The sequence below is a fragment of the Rattus rattus genome, chromosome 13, assembly GCF_011064425.1.
Source record: "Rattus rattus isolate New Zealand chromosome 13, Rrattus_CSIRO_v1, whole genome shotgun sequence".
In the NCBI taxonomy this organism is placed as follows: domain Eukaryota; kingdom Metazoa; phylum Chordata; class Mammalia; order Rodentia; family Muridae; genus Rattus; species Rattus rattus.
The window spans coordinates 62,429,236-62,445,148 of NC_046166.1; the positions used below are offsets into that span (position 1 = coordinate 62,429,236).

The 15,913-nt window shown below is 41.9% G+C and overlaps 1 protein-coding gene across 3 annotated transcripts in view; it reads right to left on the minus strand.

The window, feature by feature from the left end:
• Zmat4 (zinc finger matrin-type 4) overlaps window positions 1-15,913 on the minus strand; it is a 377,690-nt gene that overhangs the window by 43,705 nt on the left and 318,072 nt on the right. For all 3 annotated transcript variants that reach the window (XM_032918629.1, XM_032918628.1, XM_032918630.1), the window contains one exon: window positions 2,260-2,356. In XM_032918629.1, the coding sequence (XP_032774520.1) occupies window positions 2,260-2,356 (97 nt within the window). The remainder of the gene's footprint in view (window positions 1-2,259; window positions 2,357-15,913) is intronic.

Genomic DNA, 15,913 nt, shown 5'->3' on the forward strand with positions numbered 1-15,913 from the left:
CATTATAGCCTGGGAAATTATTACTCATGTTTTAACATAACCTACTCATTCTACCAAAGCCTGTCTTAGGGTTTCTAAAACAAACAACATGACCAAAAGCAACCTGTAAGGAAAGAGTTTACCTCACTTAAGCTTCTAGCTAATAGCCCATCACTGAGAGATGTCAAGGCAACAATCCAAGCAGGGCAGGAACTTGGGGAGAAGAACTGAAGCAGAGACCATGGAGGATTGCTGGTTACTGGCTTGCTCTTCATGGCCTGCACAAATACCATCTAGGACCACCTGCCCAGGGCTGAAACCATCCAGTGAGCTGGGTTCTCCCACACCAATCATTAATTAAGAAAACATGCCCACATGGCTGCCTGAAAGCTAATATGATGGAGACACACTCTCAGTTATGGCTTCCTTGACTCAGATAACTCCGGCTTGTGTCATGTAAACAAAAACTGGCAAGGACACCCACCTCTTGACATGTATGGAGATCCATGCTAAACGCCGTAATGAACTCTTCCTGGTGTGTGTGTGTGTGTGTGTGTGTGTGTGTGTGTGTGTGTGTGTGTGTGATCTGTATCAATGTCCCAGCAAAGCTGGCCTCACTTGTGCTCTCCCCTGTTCTCATGGCTCTGGTTGGTGCGGTGTACACCGTGAGAGAACATCTCCTCAGCTAGTTGGGGTCCCATAAGAGAAAGATCTACATCTACTCAACCCCCTACCCCCAAGTTACAGGGATGAGAGTGGCACTCCATAAAAGTTTGCTGGAAGACATTAATTATTCACAGGAGTTTAATACAGTCAGGTCTGTTAAATGAGTCTCTTCATGAATTTTTTAGAAATGGAAACAATTGCTTCTAGTTAGATTCCATCTTTTTGAGACATTCTTTGTACCTTATGCCCTATACCCTACTTTATGAGTATTCTATTAACAGCCTCAGCAGCTGCCTTTGCCTCGCTGGCCACACTGCTGCTGACTCCGAAAGCATACAGTAACCTAGGCGAAGTCATGCCTGCAGCCTGTTCCAGTTTAAAAGTCTGAGAATCTTTGGAGAAAAAGAAATCAGAGCAGGGTTTTACTTAATTGGCAATACGTGTGTGTGTGTGTGTGTGTGTGTGTGTGTGTGTGTGTGAGAGAGAGAGAGAGAGAGAGAGAGAGACAGAGAGAGAGAGAGCAAGAGCACGTGCTCACGTGCATATGAGCATGTGTACATGTGTGTGTACATACATACATACATATACATATATATACACACACAGATATATTGCCAAGATTTAATATGTATTAAATTTGCACCTATGACTTAGATATTATATGTATATTCATATATATGTATGTATACGCACATATGTACACATATGTCACACACATATGACTTAAATCTAAATTAAATATACCAGGGGTAAGTTACATTTTCATAATAGTTGAGAACAAATACCCAGAATGGGAACATGATAGGAGATATTTGCAGAGACTGACTGCAGGACACAGAAGCTTTCAGTAAAGCCAACAAAAACAGGGATCATATCAAGTTACTTAAAAGCAAAACAGAGTCCTAAAAAGTTTCCTCAAGGTCATAAAGCATGCTGAATTACTTTTGAAAAAAATCCCATTACTTGTGCTGAAGTGGGAGAAACAGCTGTTCTTCCAGTATTGCTGGGCACATTTGGAAGACTCAAGCTGCATAAATGTCAAGGAGACTTTGGAGATAAGAAGATAAAATGTACATCAGTCTGGCTTTCTGGAGAGAAATAACATGTCTGGGTTTAATGATCTTGCAAAAACAAGTTCACAAGAAGGACCCAAGAGTGGGAACAGACAAAGAGTGGGAACAGAAATAGAAGAAACAAACAGAGAAGGGGTAGAAACAGGAAAGGAGTGATAACATGGATGAGTGTGAACAGGGAATGAGTGTGAACAGGGAAGGAGTGTGAACAGGGAAGGAGTGTGAACATGGAAGAAGTGTGCACAGGGAAGGAGTGTGCACATGCAAGGAGTGTAAATAGGGAGAGTGGGTACAGGGATGGACTATGAACAGGGAAGGAGTGGGATCATGGAAGGAGTGTGAACAGGAAAGGAGTAGGACCAGGGAAAGAGTGTGAACAGGGAAGGAGAGGAAACAGGGAAGGAGAGTGAACAGAGAAGGAGTGTGAACAGGGAAGGAGAGGAAACAGGAAAGGAGAGGAAACAGGGAAGGAGTGTGAACAGGGAAGGAGTGTGAACAGGGAAGGAGTGTGAACAGGGAAGGACAGGAACAGAGTACCTACTTGGTCTGATGTTTTGATCCTTGCAGGTGTGCATGATACTGTTCTATTGAGTTGAGCGAGACACTGCAGGTGGTACATCTGTAAGTGCGTCTCAGACCTGTGGGTGACAGACAGGCTTCGTTAGCTGCATCTTGCCATCACTCCTGATGATGAGTGAATTTTAGAATTTCTACAGAGGCAAGCTGTGAGTATCGGAGAAGACTCCTGGGCCCCCTGCTCCAAGGCCACTCTTGGCCCCTCCTCCCAGAGTCCAAGCCACCAGACTCAGCAGAAGCGGGAATATGCAGGTGTTTGGACTCAGACTGTCCTATTTATAGATGGCTGAAGCAACTCTGAACTACTCAAGATAAATGTTTTGGGGAATTTCTAACTCAGGCTAAGGAGTATGCTGTTCCTCTCCCAATTCACGCAAGTACTAAAGACATCATTTTATTCTGTACAGTAAAATGAAAAACATTAAAAAATAAAACCTGTCCCATTCCTTTGCCATCTCCATTCCAAAACAGAACTGAAGTATAACACTAGATATCACTAACTTACACTTGATACCAGGACTGTTTAATAAAATCAAGTAACCAATAGAAAAAAAAAAAAAAAAACAATCAATTCTTGGGCAGTCTGACCTCCCATCAGAGATCAGAGTTAAGAATATCTATGCATTCTTCTGTTTATTTGCTTGCCTCCTTAATACCACATTGGCTTTGGGCTAGGCATTAGGAATTCCAAAGTAGAAAAATCATGCTTTCCTTTTAAGGAGTTGAGCAAAATCTTGAATGTTTCAGAGCAGGAATTTATCCAAAGGTGAATTTGCATTACCAAGCAGCCTTATCTACATCACATTAAACCTCTGGCACAGTAGAGGTCCACAGTGGTCCACTTTCCTCCTGCTGCTGTATCCCCAAGAGAGGGGGGGAGAGTGAAGCTAATGCTGAATCCTATAGGGCAGGAGTGCACGCTAGTCAGTTTGAGACCTTTGTAAGGAGGGGTGAGTCTGTGCTAGCTTGCATAGTCTCTGTGAAGTCGCCTGTCATTTCCCATTGCTTCCAACGCTTCTACACTGCATCCTCAGCCTTGAAGGAAGCAGGGAAACAAAATGAGGAAAAGAAAGAATAGACAAAGTCCCAGGAGACAACCGCGAAGCTCCAGCAGGGAAAAAAAGGACCCTACTACACGCTTCTTCACGACGAGCAGTAGGCACTTCCGCTCTGCCTTGGAAACGCGAGTGGGAATTTCCCACATCTGTGGAGGAGCAAAGGACTTCTTGAAATTGAATATCCAGGCCAGGAGAGAAAGACCCCACAGAGGCAATGCCAAGTGGGAGAATAAATAAGGAAAGGAAAGCTGCTTCTGGAGTCTGGCTTCAGATGATGAAATTCGGTCGCATCATCAGACCTGCCCTTGCATCCAGGATGTAAGGAAAGAGCCAAGCTCCAAGGCAAGAGCAGAGGGGGGGCTGGACCTCAAACAGCTGCCCAAGAAAAAAATAATTATAGCAGTGGTTCGTAAGCTCCAGTTGGTTGCAACCCTTTAATGTTACAATTCCTCGTGTGGTGGTGAACCCCCCTCCCCCAATCACATGCTATTTCATAACCATAACTTTACTACTGTAATGAATCACAATGTAAACATCTGATATGCAGGATATCGGCTCTGAGACCCCACGAAAGGTCCTCTGACCCCCAAAGCAGTCACAACCTACATGTTGAGAACCACTGTTCTATAGGCGATGTTCAGTAAGCTAAGCACAGGGCCCAGAGATGTTTCAAACCAGAACTCCACCCTACCCTCTACTCAATAAACAGACAAACTGAACCACACCAAACAACAACAAAACCTCCCAGCTCCCTGTTGTGTCTCACTTCTTTGAAACTTGACTGAGTCCCAGGAATGGTGGATCTTAGGAATGAAAACCAAGCTGCTCCGTTAAAAAGAGCTGAGCTTGCACTGCCTTCCCATTTCCGAAAGCTCATCCCCCTCCCCAAACCCAGAGGCTGTAAGTTATCACAGCCAGTATAGAAGTTGTCAGGATGCTTATCCAGGCCTGATCCATTCTGCTCTTTTATGCATAGAATCAAAATATGAAATCTGGCTTCAGGCAGTAACTCCCTCCAGAGGTCTCCATCAATCTTTTCATAATAAACAGTAACTGCTTCGGGTGAGTCCTCCTTAGAGCTCACACTAATCAAAGAACTCCTCGTAAAAAAATGGAGGCTCAGTTTGGCAATAGGCATAAATATTTATGTTTAAAACTGGGAACTTTTAAGAACATCAACAAATCTAAAAAAAAAAAATTCTGACCTGCCACTTTCCACAAGAATTCTTGTGCTCTGCAGTCAAACCAAGACACAGGCAGGGTTATTGGGTACTTTCTTGTAGCACAAACTACAGGGGTAAGAAGTGGGCATAAAGAAGAAAACCAGAGGGGTAGAGGGAACCTCCCCCACATGAGACATGGCATTCTCAGTGAGAACTGTGGGCTTTATTAATACTTAGTTGAAATCCTAACTACTTTGGAATTATATGGCTCTTTTCCCTCTGGGAACTACAGAATCTAATTATTAAATCAAAAATGTCAACTTCCTTACTGAATCCATTTCAGCACAATAGCACATTAACAGTATCCTAGAGCCCTGGAGTCTAGTAGCGGATGGTGTGGGAACGAGGCAGAGAGTTTCTGACTTGGGGGAGCTTCTTGAAGACACATCGGGTAGCTTTTGTATTTCCCAGCACGGTGTTTAGAACGGATAGGTCTGGAGAGGTCGGCAGAATGTGTCTCCTCAATGTGTCTTTTCAAGTCCAGTAAAACTGGAGTTCAGATTCTGTCGGCTGCGTTCACGGCACATTAGAGAAACACTTCTGAGCTCGTATTATGGTGCCAGGTATTTTACTGAATGCTGAGAATATTGGAAATAATAATAAGACTCCATGTGTTTTCTTATGGAGCTCGTTCGGGAGAAAGTCAAACAATGAGTTGATGCCCCCCTTGAGATCTTGGCATAGAGATGGCTCTCTTAGGCCTCATTAAAGAAGCTACTTCTGGGGTTGGGGATTTAGCTCAGTGGTAGAGCACTTGCCTAGGAAGCAAAGGCCCTGGGTTTGGTCTCCAGCTCCGAAAAAAAGAACCAAAAAAAAAAAAAAAAAAAAAAGAAGAAGCTACTTCTGCGCTGGACAGTAGGAAACAGAAACTCGCAAGTGGACCAAGCACTAAGACTGAATGATGATGACATACTCCACCCTAAATATGACCCGCTGACCTCCAAGGCTGAGGGAACATCATGGAAGAGGAGGCAGAGAAAGAATAAGTGTCAGAGGCTGGAGAGGACTGACTTGAAACAGTGTCTTCTGGACTCAGAGCACCTGTGGTAGCTTGAATCAGACCTGAACAGTATCCAGCATGGATGGGGGGCAAGGGTTCTCAAGGCTCTACCCCTGGGTGAGCAACTATTGGAAGTTAATGTCCTCCGGGGAAGGGAAAACGATCTATTTGATTTGGGGATATGGCCCTTGATAGGTTGGCCTTGGTCCAAGGTGTGGCTCCACACTCCTACCCATGTGGGCATCACTAACTGGATCCAGTGGGTGCTATGAGGAGTCTGATAGAAACAGGATGGAAACCTGTTTGTAAAGAGATGCTGAGTAAGGAACGGCCCAGCGAGAGGAGACAGCCATGGCGGGCAGGGGAGGAACTGGGTCATCATGAATGGTGGTCACCCAAAACGAAAATGACGAGATGAGTTAAAGAGCCAAACAGCCTTGCCAATGGAGAATCCAGCATCCACTGGTATATCATTTGAAACCCAAGGAAAACCAAATATATGCCCATAAGCAAAACCTAACCACACAGTATGCCTGAACACTTGAATTGCTGCATAAAGTTCTCAAGGTGAGGAAAAACAAAAGCAAATTAAACAAAACCCTATGCTAGATTGAATTTGAGATCTATAGGCAAAACAATGACATGAATATCACAAAAATAAATATGGCACTGGCTAAATGAAACCAGGCTTGATTTGTGGAAAGAAGAGAAGCAAGTGCTAAACATTGTCCTCTGACTTCACATGTACACTATGATGTTCATGCATGCTCACATAATACAACACACACAATATGCACACACTCACATACACACACACTCACATATACACATACATATACATGCTCAGTTACACAACATACACATATACTAACACACAAACACACAATCACATACATACAACATATATATGTACATACAGACAGCACACTCTCAAATAATACATACTCACACACATATATATGCACAAACACACACTGACAGACAACACATATACATACATACTCAATACACTAAACACATGCACACAAAACACACAAATGTACACAAACTCACATATTTTCAACACACACACAAACACACTCACTACACACACAAATGTACACTCACATACACACATATATACACATGCTCACATACACACACACAATAATATGCATATGCTCACATACACACAACACACACAATAATATGCACACACTCACATATACACACAAACACACACTCACATACATACACGCAAACACACATATACATATATATGCAAAAAACACACACTGACATACATACAACACACACATACATACACATACACTCAATAACAAAACACATGTACACAAAATGCACAAATGTATACAAACTTACATATATTCAACATACACACACTCACTACACACAGAAATGCACACACATGTACACACAAAAACCACAGACAACATTCACACTGACACACAACACATACACTCACATACATACACACACATATACACAGCGCACACATAAATACTCACAAATGAAATTTTAAATGTAAAAAGAGAAAATTAAGGAAGAAAAAGGAACATACGAGTATTTTAAATTGCTCTTAATTTACCCAAAGGCCACCAACAATGTAGATATTATATTTTAGTGTTCATAATATGCATGGAGTTCAAGCAAAGAATGAGGGGGAGAGGAAAACCACTAGTGAGGAATCATCTTATTTGATGTGAATCAGTGCCATTTTAAATCTAAAGCGGTGGGGATGTAAGGCAACAAGAGTCCCACATGCTCTGTTACAGCAATTACTAAACAAATGTAAAAAGCTAAGGGCAGAGAACTCATGCAGAGCGGTAAGCATTTCTATTAGTGAGCTAGAAAGAAGGGATAGAAATTAGAGAACATGGAACTGTGGGAAAGTGACAGTCTGTATACACCCACACATACAGCACACACTCTACACATGTATACTACACGCATACATGTATACCACAAACATATATACCACACATACACAGTCATTCAAGAACTACACATATACCCCCTAAACACACATACCACCTCTCCCCCTCCGCACATATATATAGGTGGAAGAAATAAAAATAGAAAACAGATGGAACACATCGAAAAGAAACATCAAAGGATGAAAGTAAACTCAACCACATTAATAATTACACTAAATATAAACAGGTTAAAAAATCTTAAAATGCTGAAATTGTCAGAGTGGATATAAAAACCAAGACCCAAATATATCAAACACAGACTAGGTTCAAAGGCAGACTTTGTGTGCTTAGAAGCCAGAACTAAAGAGGCCAGAATTGATCCATTAGAACAGTAAGTGAAGAATTAAAAGAGTTGGAATCGAATCATTAGGATAGGAAGTTAAAATGTAGATGCTTCTGCTCATGTCTGAACAGACTTCATAGCAAGGCATTTCCCAGACATGAAGAGGGCACTTTATAATGATAAGGGGAGAATTTCATCAGCAGAACGTAACTCGGAATGTCAGTGAGCTAATAAGAGCTTAAGAACAGGCAATATAAAACCTGATAAAACCAAAGGAAGAAAGAGTCAAGAGCACAACACTAGGGGATATGCTCACCTCGCTCTTGACAGTTAGAAAAACAGGATGAAGAATCAACAGTGCCCAGAAAACCGGAGCAAAAGTATCATCCATCTTGAACTAACTAATTTGTATTTGTAACTGTACCTCTGTAAGTGTTCACTGAGAGACACCCATGTGCAGTGTGCACTGAGCTCCTGTAAACCCGTAAACTTAAATTATGTTTGTAGAGGGTAGTTTTGACGACACTTCAATTAAATTGGAAATAAATCACAGGAAGATTTGCAAAGCAGCTAAAATATTTCTAAATCACTCCTGTAAAGAAAAGCCTAAGACGGCTTGACCCAAGGAAAGAAAACACTACAGACACAGTTGTGGAGAAGGTTGTAGAGAGATTTATAGTCTCGATGCTAAGAGCCTAGAAGATAGCAAGCACTTATACCAATCTGAAGCAGAGGGGGAAATTGTAAGTCACGGGAACCAAGGACAGGGAGACATCCACATAAAAACTAATAAAACCAAATTCTGGTCTTTGCAAGAGTGGATTCAAATATTGCTCCCAAGTACCGTAGGTGGAGATTAAAAACAAACAAACTAGCAAGCAAGCAAACAAACACATACCTCCCAATAAGAGTAGACACCGGTACAGAACATATGGGCCAACTTAAGATGGCAATGCTCGAACATTGTAAGCATTTAGTATTTAAATAAATCTCAGAATATGCATGAGTCAGGCACCAGAGTTATGTGCACAGCCACCCAACAACAGACAAGACTAGGTTGTCAAGATTTTCCGATATTGAAAGAAGGAAACCCAGAGGGTTGTTCTGCAAAATCTTATCAAATACTAAGGGATTTTATAGCATCAACTGCCCAACACACGGTTGGCAGATGGGGGAGGAAATGTCTCAACACCTGCAGAGGAGGGGCAGTTCCACAGCTCTGCATCCAGGATCAAAATTCCCAGCAAACCAGAAGGGAGTTCAATTTGATAGAGAATTTTTTTTTACAGCTGAAATGACACTCAATGCTAGAATTGAAGTTGCCTCTGATTAAGAAAAGATGCCAATTACTCTCAAATTATTTTCCAGACCCATAGTACAATGTATCATCATAACCTCAACCATTTTATCCAAAAATAAACCTCCAGCACAAACAGAAAGAAGCCAATAGTGTCAATTGGACAAGGGCTGCTCACGCCAAACTCAGGGTGTGTCTGCCTTTGAGCAGAGTAAACTTGGTGCTAATGTAGAAAGTCAAAACCAACGAAGATGTTTGAGAGAAATCCATAGGAACCTATGGAGGTCTGGATCATGGATGGAATCCACATTGCATCATGGTTAATAACTGACATTCATTGTAAACTCATTACAATTGCAATAGGCTTTTGGTAGACTGAGATATATGGGCAAACCAAGAGACCTAGAATGGTCACGACAGTTTCAAAACAGAAAATAGTTTAAGGGGCCACATGGAGTCCATGATGCTCAGTCAGCACCACCACAGGGAACCAGTGGGGTAGGATGGAGTCCAGAGGACACTGCTGATTAGAGGGCAGCTGAACAAGCTGAGGAAAGACTTCAAGGCATTTCAGCAGGAATGAAAGCTTTCCCATGGGGAGATACATGTGTGAAGACTAAAGAAACAGTTAGAGTCAGCCGGGGCCACCAACATGCATAAAATCAAGGAGGTTGGGATGGTGCTGGGACTCAGTAAGGACAGTTCAAACCCACTGACCTCAACCTCTAGAACCCGCATGAAGGGACAAAGAACCAGATCCACAAAGTTGTCCTCTGATCATTCACATATGGTCACACACGTATCATACACAAACCCACATACACGCACACACTTACACACATCATATGCATACCAACAGAATAAAAAAATAAAACTGAGGCTGTGACTATATTTAAATATAAGAGCTAAAACTCTAGAACTAATATAAAAAGGTAAGGACTGTAAAATGTCTCAATGAATAATGGAAGAAGCACATTCTATGAAAGAAGCTTCACATACGTGAAAAAGAATAGAACATACTGTATTAAGCATATGAAGATTTAGCTTATGAAAGATGCGGTCTAGAAACAAAGTGGTAACTTCTACCTGAGGGGAGATGTGTCCAATACAGGGCTGTGTCCCAAATGCAGAATTAACTCCTGTCCATGTATCATTAAAAGGCAACCCAGTATTTCCAATAGCAGACTACTTGATCAGATGTCTCATAAAGGAAGACATAAATATGATCGACAAGTGCATGAAAAACATGTTTTGCCTTAGTCGTCTCTGGAGAGATGCAAATTAAATGAATGATTAAGCACTATCTCACAGTCGATACGAATGCCGCCATCAAATAGAACAATGCTAAGTGTGACCAACCGTGTGAACAACTAGAATTCACACGTTCCTGGGGCAACTGGGAATGGCACTCCTCGGAGAAGCCATCTGGTGGTTTCTTATAAAGTTTAATCACACCTTGCTGTATGGGGGATAAACATGGAGGTGGTGGTGGGAGGAGCTGTGTGTGTGTGTGTGTGTGTGTGTGTGTGTGTGTGTGTGAGAGAGAGAGAGAGAGAGAGAGAGAGAGAGAGACAGAGACAGAGACAGAGAGAGAGACAGAGAGAGAGAATGTGTTAGAATGTGAGAATGTGAGTTTGTGTGTGTGTGTGTGTGTGTGTGTGTGTGTGTGTGTGTGTGTGTGTGTAACACTTGTAGCAGCTTTAATTATAGTTGCCCAGCAATAAAACTGTCTCAACCCAAGAATTGGTAAGTTAAGGTATACTTATATAACGACATAAAAATGAGAAAAAAGTTTCAATGGACTAATTCATGTCTCAGCACAGATGAATCTCAAACACGTTCTCAGGTAAAGCCCTGGGACCCAGAAAGGCAAATCCTGGGTAAACTGTCTGACAGGATGATGAAGACAACAAGGATCTCACAAAAAGCCAGGGCTCAAGACAGCGCTCCCTTTGGCAGTAGAAACTGACAACTGAAAATTGAAAATTTTTGAAGAGACGGTGTTTTCTATTTTGATGTTGGATGGCAATTACAAGGTATGTGCACTTATCAAAATGCATCATATCAAATATCCCACTTTCATTTAAAAGAAAATGCATGCCTGGGTTTACACAGAAACCTCAACAACCCAGAAACTTGAGTTCTGTGCTCCTCTACGTTTGTATCGTACTGAATTGCCAGAATACAGACTTCCCGTTGATTCCCTGAGAGCTCCTTGCCACACAGAGAAATGTTCACATGTCTTCTGGAATCAAAGCGTTCACTAAAACCAGAACAAGTATTGGGGATGATTCAGAATATAAAGGCAAGAACAATGTTTGATTTTGAATTATTTTGTCCACCTCTGGGCTTGGACATCCACCAATCAAACTGTCCTACAGGGAGCTCTGTCCTTCTCCAACATGCACATACAAATGATTTTATCTAAATGTTTATCTGCTACACATCGGCCCTGTGGCTCATCCACCTACTCTTTGTGGGGCTCTGTAGTCACTGTGAACAAGTGAGGAGGGGGAGGGGCAGATCTCTGCTGAAATGGGAGCAGAGACAGAGCTGGCTTTGAACTTTCTAGTTCTGAGTCCATGCTCCCTGCCCTGTGCACACTGCCTCCCAGACAGATGACAAGGAAGAATCCCTGGGTCCTCATGTGCCACCTGAGCACATAGATGTATGAAACACAGATAGCTTTCCTTCATTTACAGAAATTAAGAAACGAATTAGGGAAGGAAAGCAGCTTATATGCAGTTTGGAAGACTCTGGGAGGGAAAGTCCTCGTAGCTTGTCCTGAAGCAGTATGATAGCAAACATGAAACAAAGGAGACTAAATGGTGTGTGCTAGTTTAACTGCAAAAGCAGCTGTCCTACTATGTGAAATCTCTTTCTTCTGGTCAGCTTTCTTCTCTACATGGTATCAAGAATTACTCTCCCTCCCTTCCACACACATCAGTGTGGAACTCCCGGAGAAGCTTCAATTCTATGAGAATTCAGTTGTCTGATAGTAGAAAGAAGGGGGAGGGAGGAGGGGATAAAAAAGTATCTGAGCATGAGCTGAACAGGGAGGACACCAATGGATATGGCCAAAGTCAATTGGGAAAAGCCCACAAGGCCTCAACCTTGCAGAGAGAACTACACACAAATAAGGAATGCTGAGTCTGGAGAAATAGTCTTCCCCCAGAGAAGAGCACATCAGTTGGCTATCCAGAATCAAAGTGATCAGCCACAAAAAATACATATACCAAGTGTAAGTGTGTTCTTTTGTGACTGGGTTACCTCATTCAGGATGATATTTTCTAGTTCCATCCATTTGCCTAAGAATTTCATTAAGTCAATGTTTTAATAGCCGAGTAGTATTCCATTGTGTAGATGTACCACATTTTCTGTATCTATTCCTCTGTTGAAGGACATCTGGGTTCTTTCCAGCTTCTGGGCATTATAAATAAGGCTGCTATAAACATAGTGGAGCATGTGTCCTTGTTATATGTTATAGCATCTTTTGGGTATATGCCCAGGAGTGGTATAGCTGGGTCCTCAGGTAGCACTATGTCCAATTTTCTGAGGAATAGACTGATTTCAAGAGTGATTGTACCAGCTTGCAATCCCACCAACAATGGAGGAGTGTTCCTCTTTCTCCACATCCTCGCCAGCATTTGTTGTCACCTGAGTTTTTGATCTTAACCATTCTGACTGGTGTGAGGTGGAATCTTGGGGTTGTTTTGATTTGCATTTCCTTGATGACTAAGGATATTGAACATTTCTTTAGATGCTTCTCAGGCATTCAGAATTCCTCAGTTGAGAATTCTTTGTTTAGCTCTGTACCCCATTTTTAATAGGGTTATTTGATTCTCTGAAGTCTAACTTCTTGAATTCTTTGTATATATTAGATATTAGCCTTCTATTGGATGTAGAATTGGTAAAGATCTTTTCCCAATCTGTGGGTTGCCATTTTGTCCTAATGACAGTGCCCTTTGCCTTACAGCTTTGAAGTTTTATGATGTCCCATTTGTCAACTCTTGATCTTACAACGTAAGCCATCAGTGCTCTGTTCAGGAAAATTTCCCCAGTGTCCATGTGTTCAAGGCTCTTCCCCACTCTCTCTTCTATTAGTTTGAGTGTATCTGGTTTTATGTGGACGTCCTTGATCCACTTGGACTTGAGCTTTGTACAAGGAGATAAGAATGGATCGATTTGCCTTCTTCTATGTGCTGACCTCCAGTTGAACCAGCACCATTTATTGAAAATGCTGTCTTTTTTCCACTGGAAAGTTTTAGCTCCTTTGTCAAAAATCATAGGTGTGTGGGTTCATTTCTGGGTGTTCAGTTCTATTCCATTGATCTACCTCCTTGTCTGTATCCCAATATCATGCAGTTTTGTTTTTGTTTTTTGTTTTTTTTGTTTTTTAATCGCTATTGCTCTGTAATACTGCTTGAGGTCAGGGATGGTGATTTCCCCAGAAGTTCTTTTATTGTTGAGAAGAGTTTGCACTATCCTGAGTTCTTTGCAATTCCAAATGAATTTGCAAATTGCTCTTTCTAACTCTGTGAAGAATTGAGTGGGAATTTTGAAGGGGATTGCATTGAATCTATAGATTGCTTTCGGCAAGATGGGCATTTTGACTATATTAATCCTGCTAACCCATGAGCATGAGAGGCTTTCCATCTTCTGAGATCTTCTTCGATTTCTTTCTTCAGAGACTTGAAGCTCTTGTCCTACAGATCTTTCACTCACTTAAAGTCACACCAAGGTATTTTATATTGTTTGTGACTACTGTGAAGGGTGTTGTTTCCCTAATTTCTTTCTCAGCCTGTTTATGCTTTGAGTAGAGGAAGGCTACTGACTTGTTAATTTTATATCCAGCCACTTTCCTGAAGTTGTTTACAAGGTTTAATAGTAGATACTATCCCAAAAGCTCGGAATACCCAGGATACAATTCACAGACCATATGAAGCTCAAGAAGAAGGAAAACCAAAGCATGGATGCTTCAGTCCTTCTTAGAAGAGGGAACAAAATACAGGAGAAAATATGGAGACAAAATATGGAGCAAGGACTGAATGAAAGGCCATCCAGAATGTGCCCCACCTGGGGATCCATCACATATTACAGACACCAAACCCAGACACTTTTGCTAATGCCAAGAAGTGCTTACTGACAGGACCTCATATAGCTGTTTCCTGGGATGTCCTGCCATTGTCTGACAAATACAGAGGCAGATGCTCGCAGCCAACCATTAGACTGAGCATGGGTTGCCCACGGGATGAGTTAGAGAAAGGACTGATGGAGCTGAAGGAGTTTGCAACCCACAGGAAGAACAACAATATCAACTAACCAGACCCCCCAGAGCTCCCAGGGACTAAACCACCAACCAAAGAGCACACATGGAGGGACCCGTGGCTCCAGTCACATATGTAGCAGAGGATGGCCTTGCTGGGCATCGATGGGAGGAGAAACCCTTGGTCCTGTGAAGGCTTGATGTCCCAGTGTAGGGAAATGCCAGGGCAGGGAGGCAAGAGTGGGTGGGTGGGTAGGGAATTACCCTCATAGAAGCAGGGGGAGGAAGGATGGGATGGGGGTTTCCAGAGGGGAATCCAGGAAAGGGGATAACATTTGAAACTTAAATAAATAAAATATCCAATAAAAAAGAGAAAAACCTCATAATCATGTCCTGAGAACACATACAAATGGTCCATAGACACATTAAAGACTCTCAGTGCCAAATAAGAAAAGAAAAAGAAAATATATACAAGGCTAACAATGTACAAACTGAACAGGTCGTATTTAGGAACATACATGTATTACATATGCATAGGTATGCAATAACTATAAAAATGGAGGAAATGAATTTGAAATAAAGCAAGGACAGGTGTTTGGAAGGGTTTGGAGGGAAGAAATGGAAGGAAGAAATGATGTAATTATATTATAATCCAAAAATAAGAGGAAAAATATGGGTTCTTTTGTTGTTTTTTGTTTGTTTGTTGTTTAAGAATTATTTCTCTCCTTCCAGGGCTTCAGTAGAAGATTACAAGCTATATGTACTCACTGGATACTTGAGAATTGTGTGGGTATTCTTAAAACAGGAGTGTCCATGCCCCACAGATGGCCGAGGCTCAGTAAATTCATACTGGAACCTTGAAATCACTATTATTATAAATCCACAAATTTGGGTGCAAAATGTTTTTTCTCACCCATAACCCAATGGTCTATGTGTTGAGGGCTTTATCTTTGACAGGCAGAATTGCTCCTTTGCCTTCTCTAATCCCACCATGGCCAGGAATACCCTCCTACTGGGGGCACCTGTTTAAGGACAGCTGAATTCAGTTCAATCTTGAGCAGGCTTTGCACAGGAACCTGGTACAAGTTTATTTCAACTTCCCCAAATATGTCAAAATGCTTGCAGACATTTAGCCCAACATGAGGCCCTGCTCAGTATAACACGCATGGTGCTTCACGGTGCAAGGTGTGCTCACACTCACTGTGGCATCTCCACCATACCCTTGGGTGGCATTCCCTGTGCTCTGATTCCTTTAAGAAAGAATGACCCTGCTGTGGCCGCATCAGTGTCAAGGACAGTCACAGTTCTTGGAGCAACCAAGTTTAAAGCTCTCAAAAGAGTGCGTGTGGCTCTCCCGACACTCTGCAATCCATACTTGTATCGAACCACTTCTCTGTCAATTCTCCCAAATCTCTTTCACAATGATTTCTGCTAAGACAAACCTTCACCCTCTGTCTGTGCGCATGTGTACTTGATTACTTAACTGTCACTGGATGTCCCTATTAAACTCCCATCT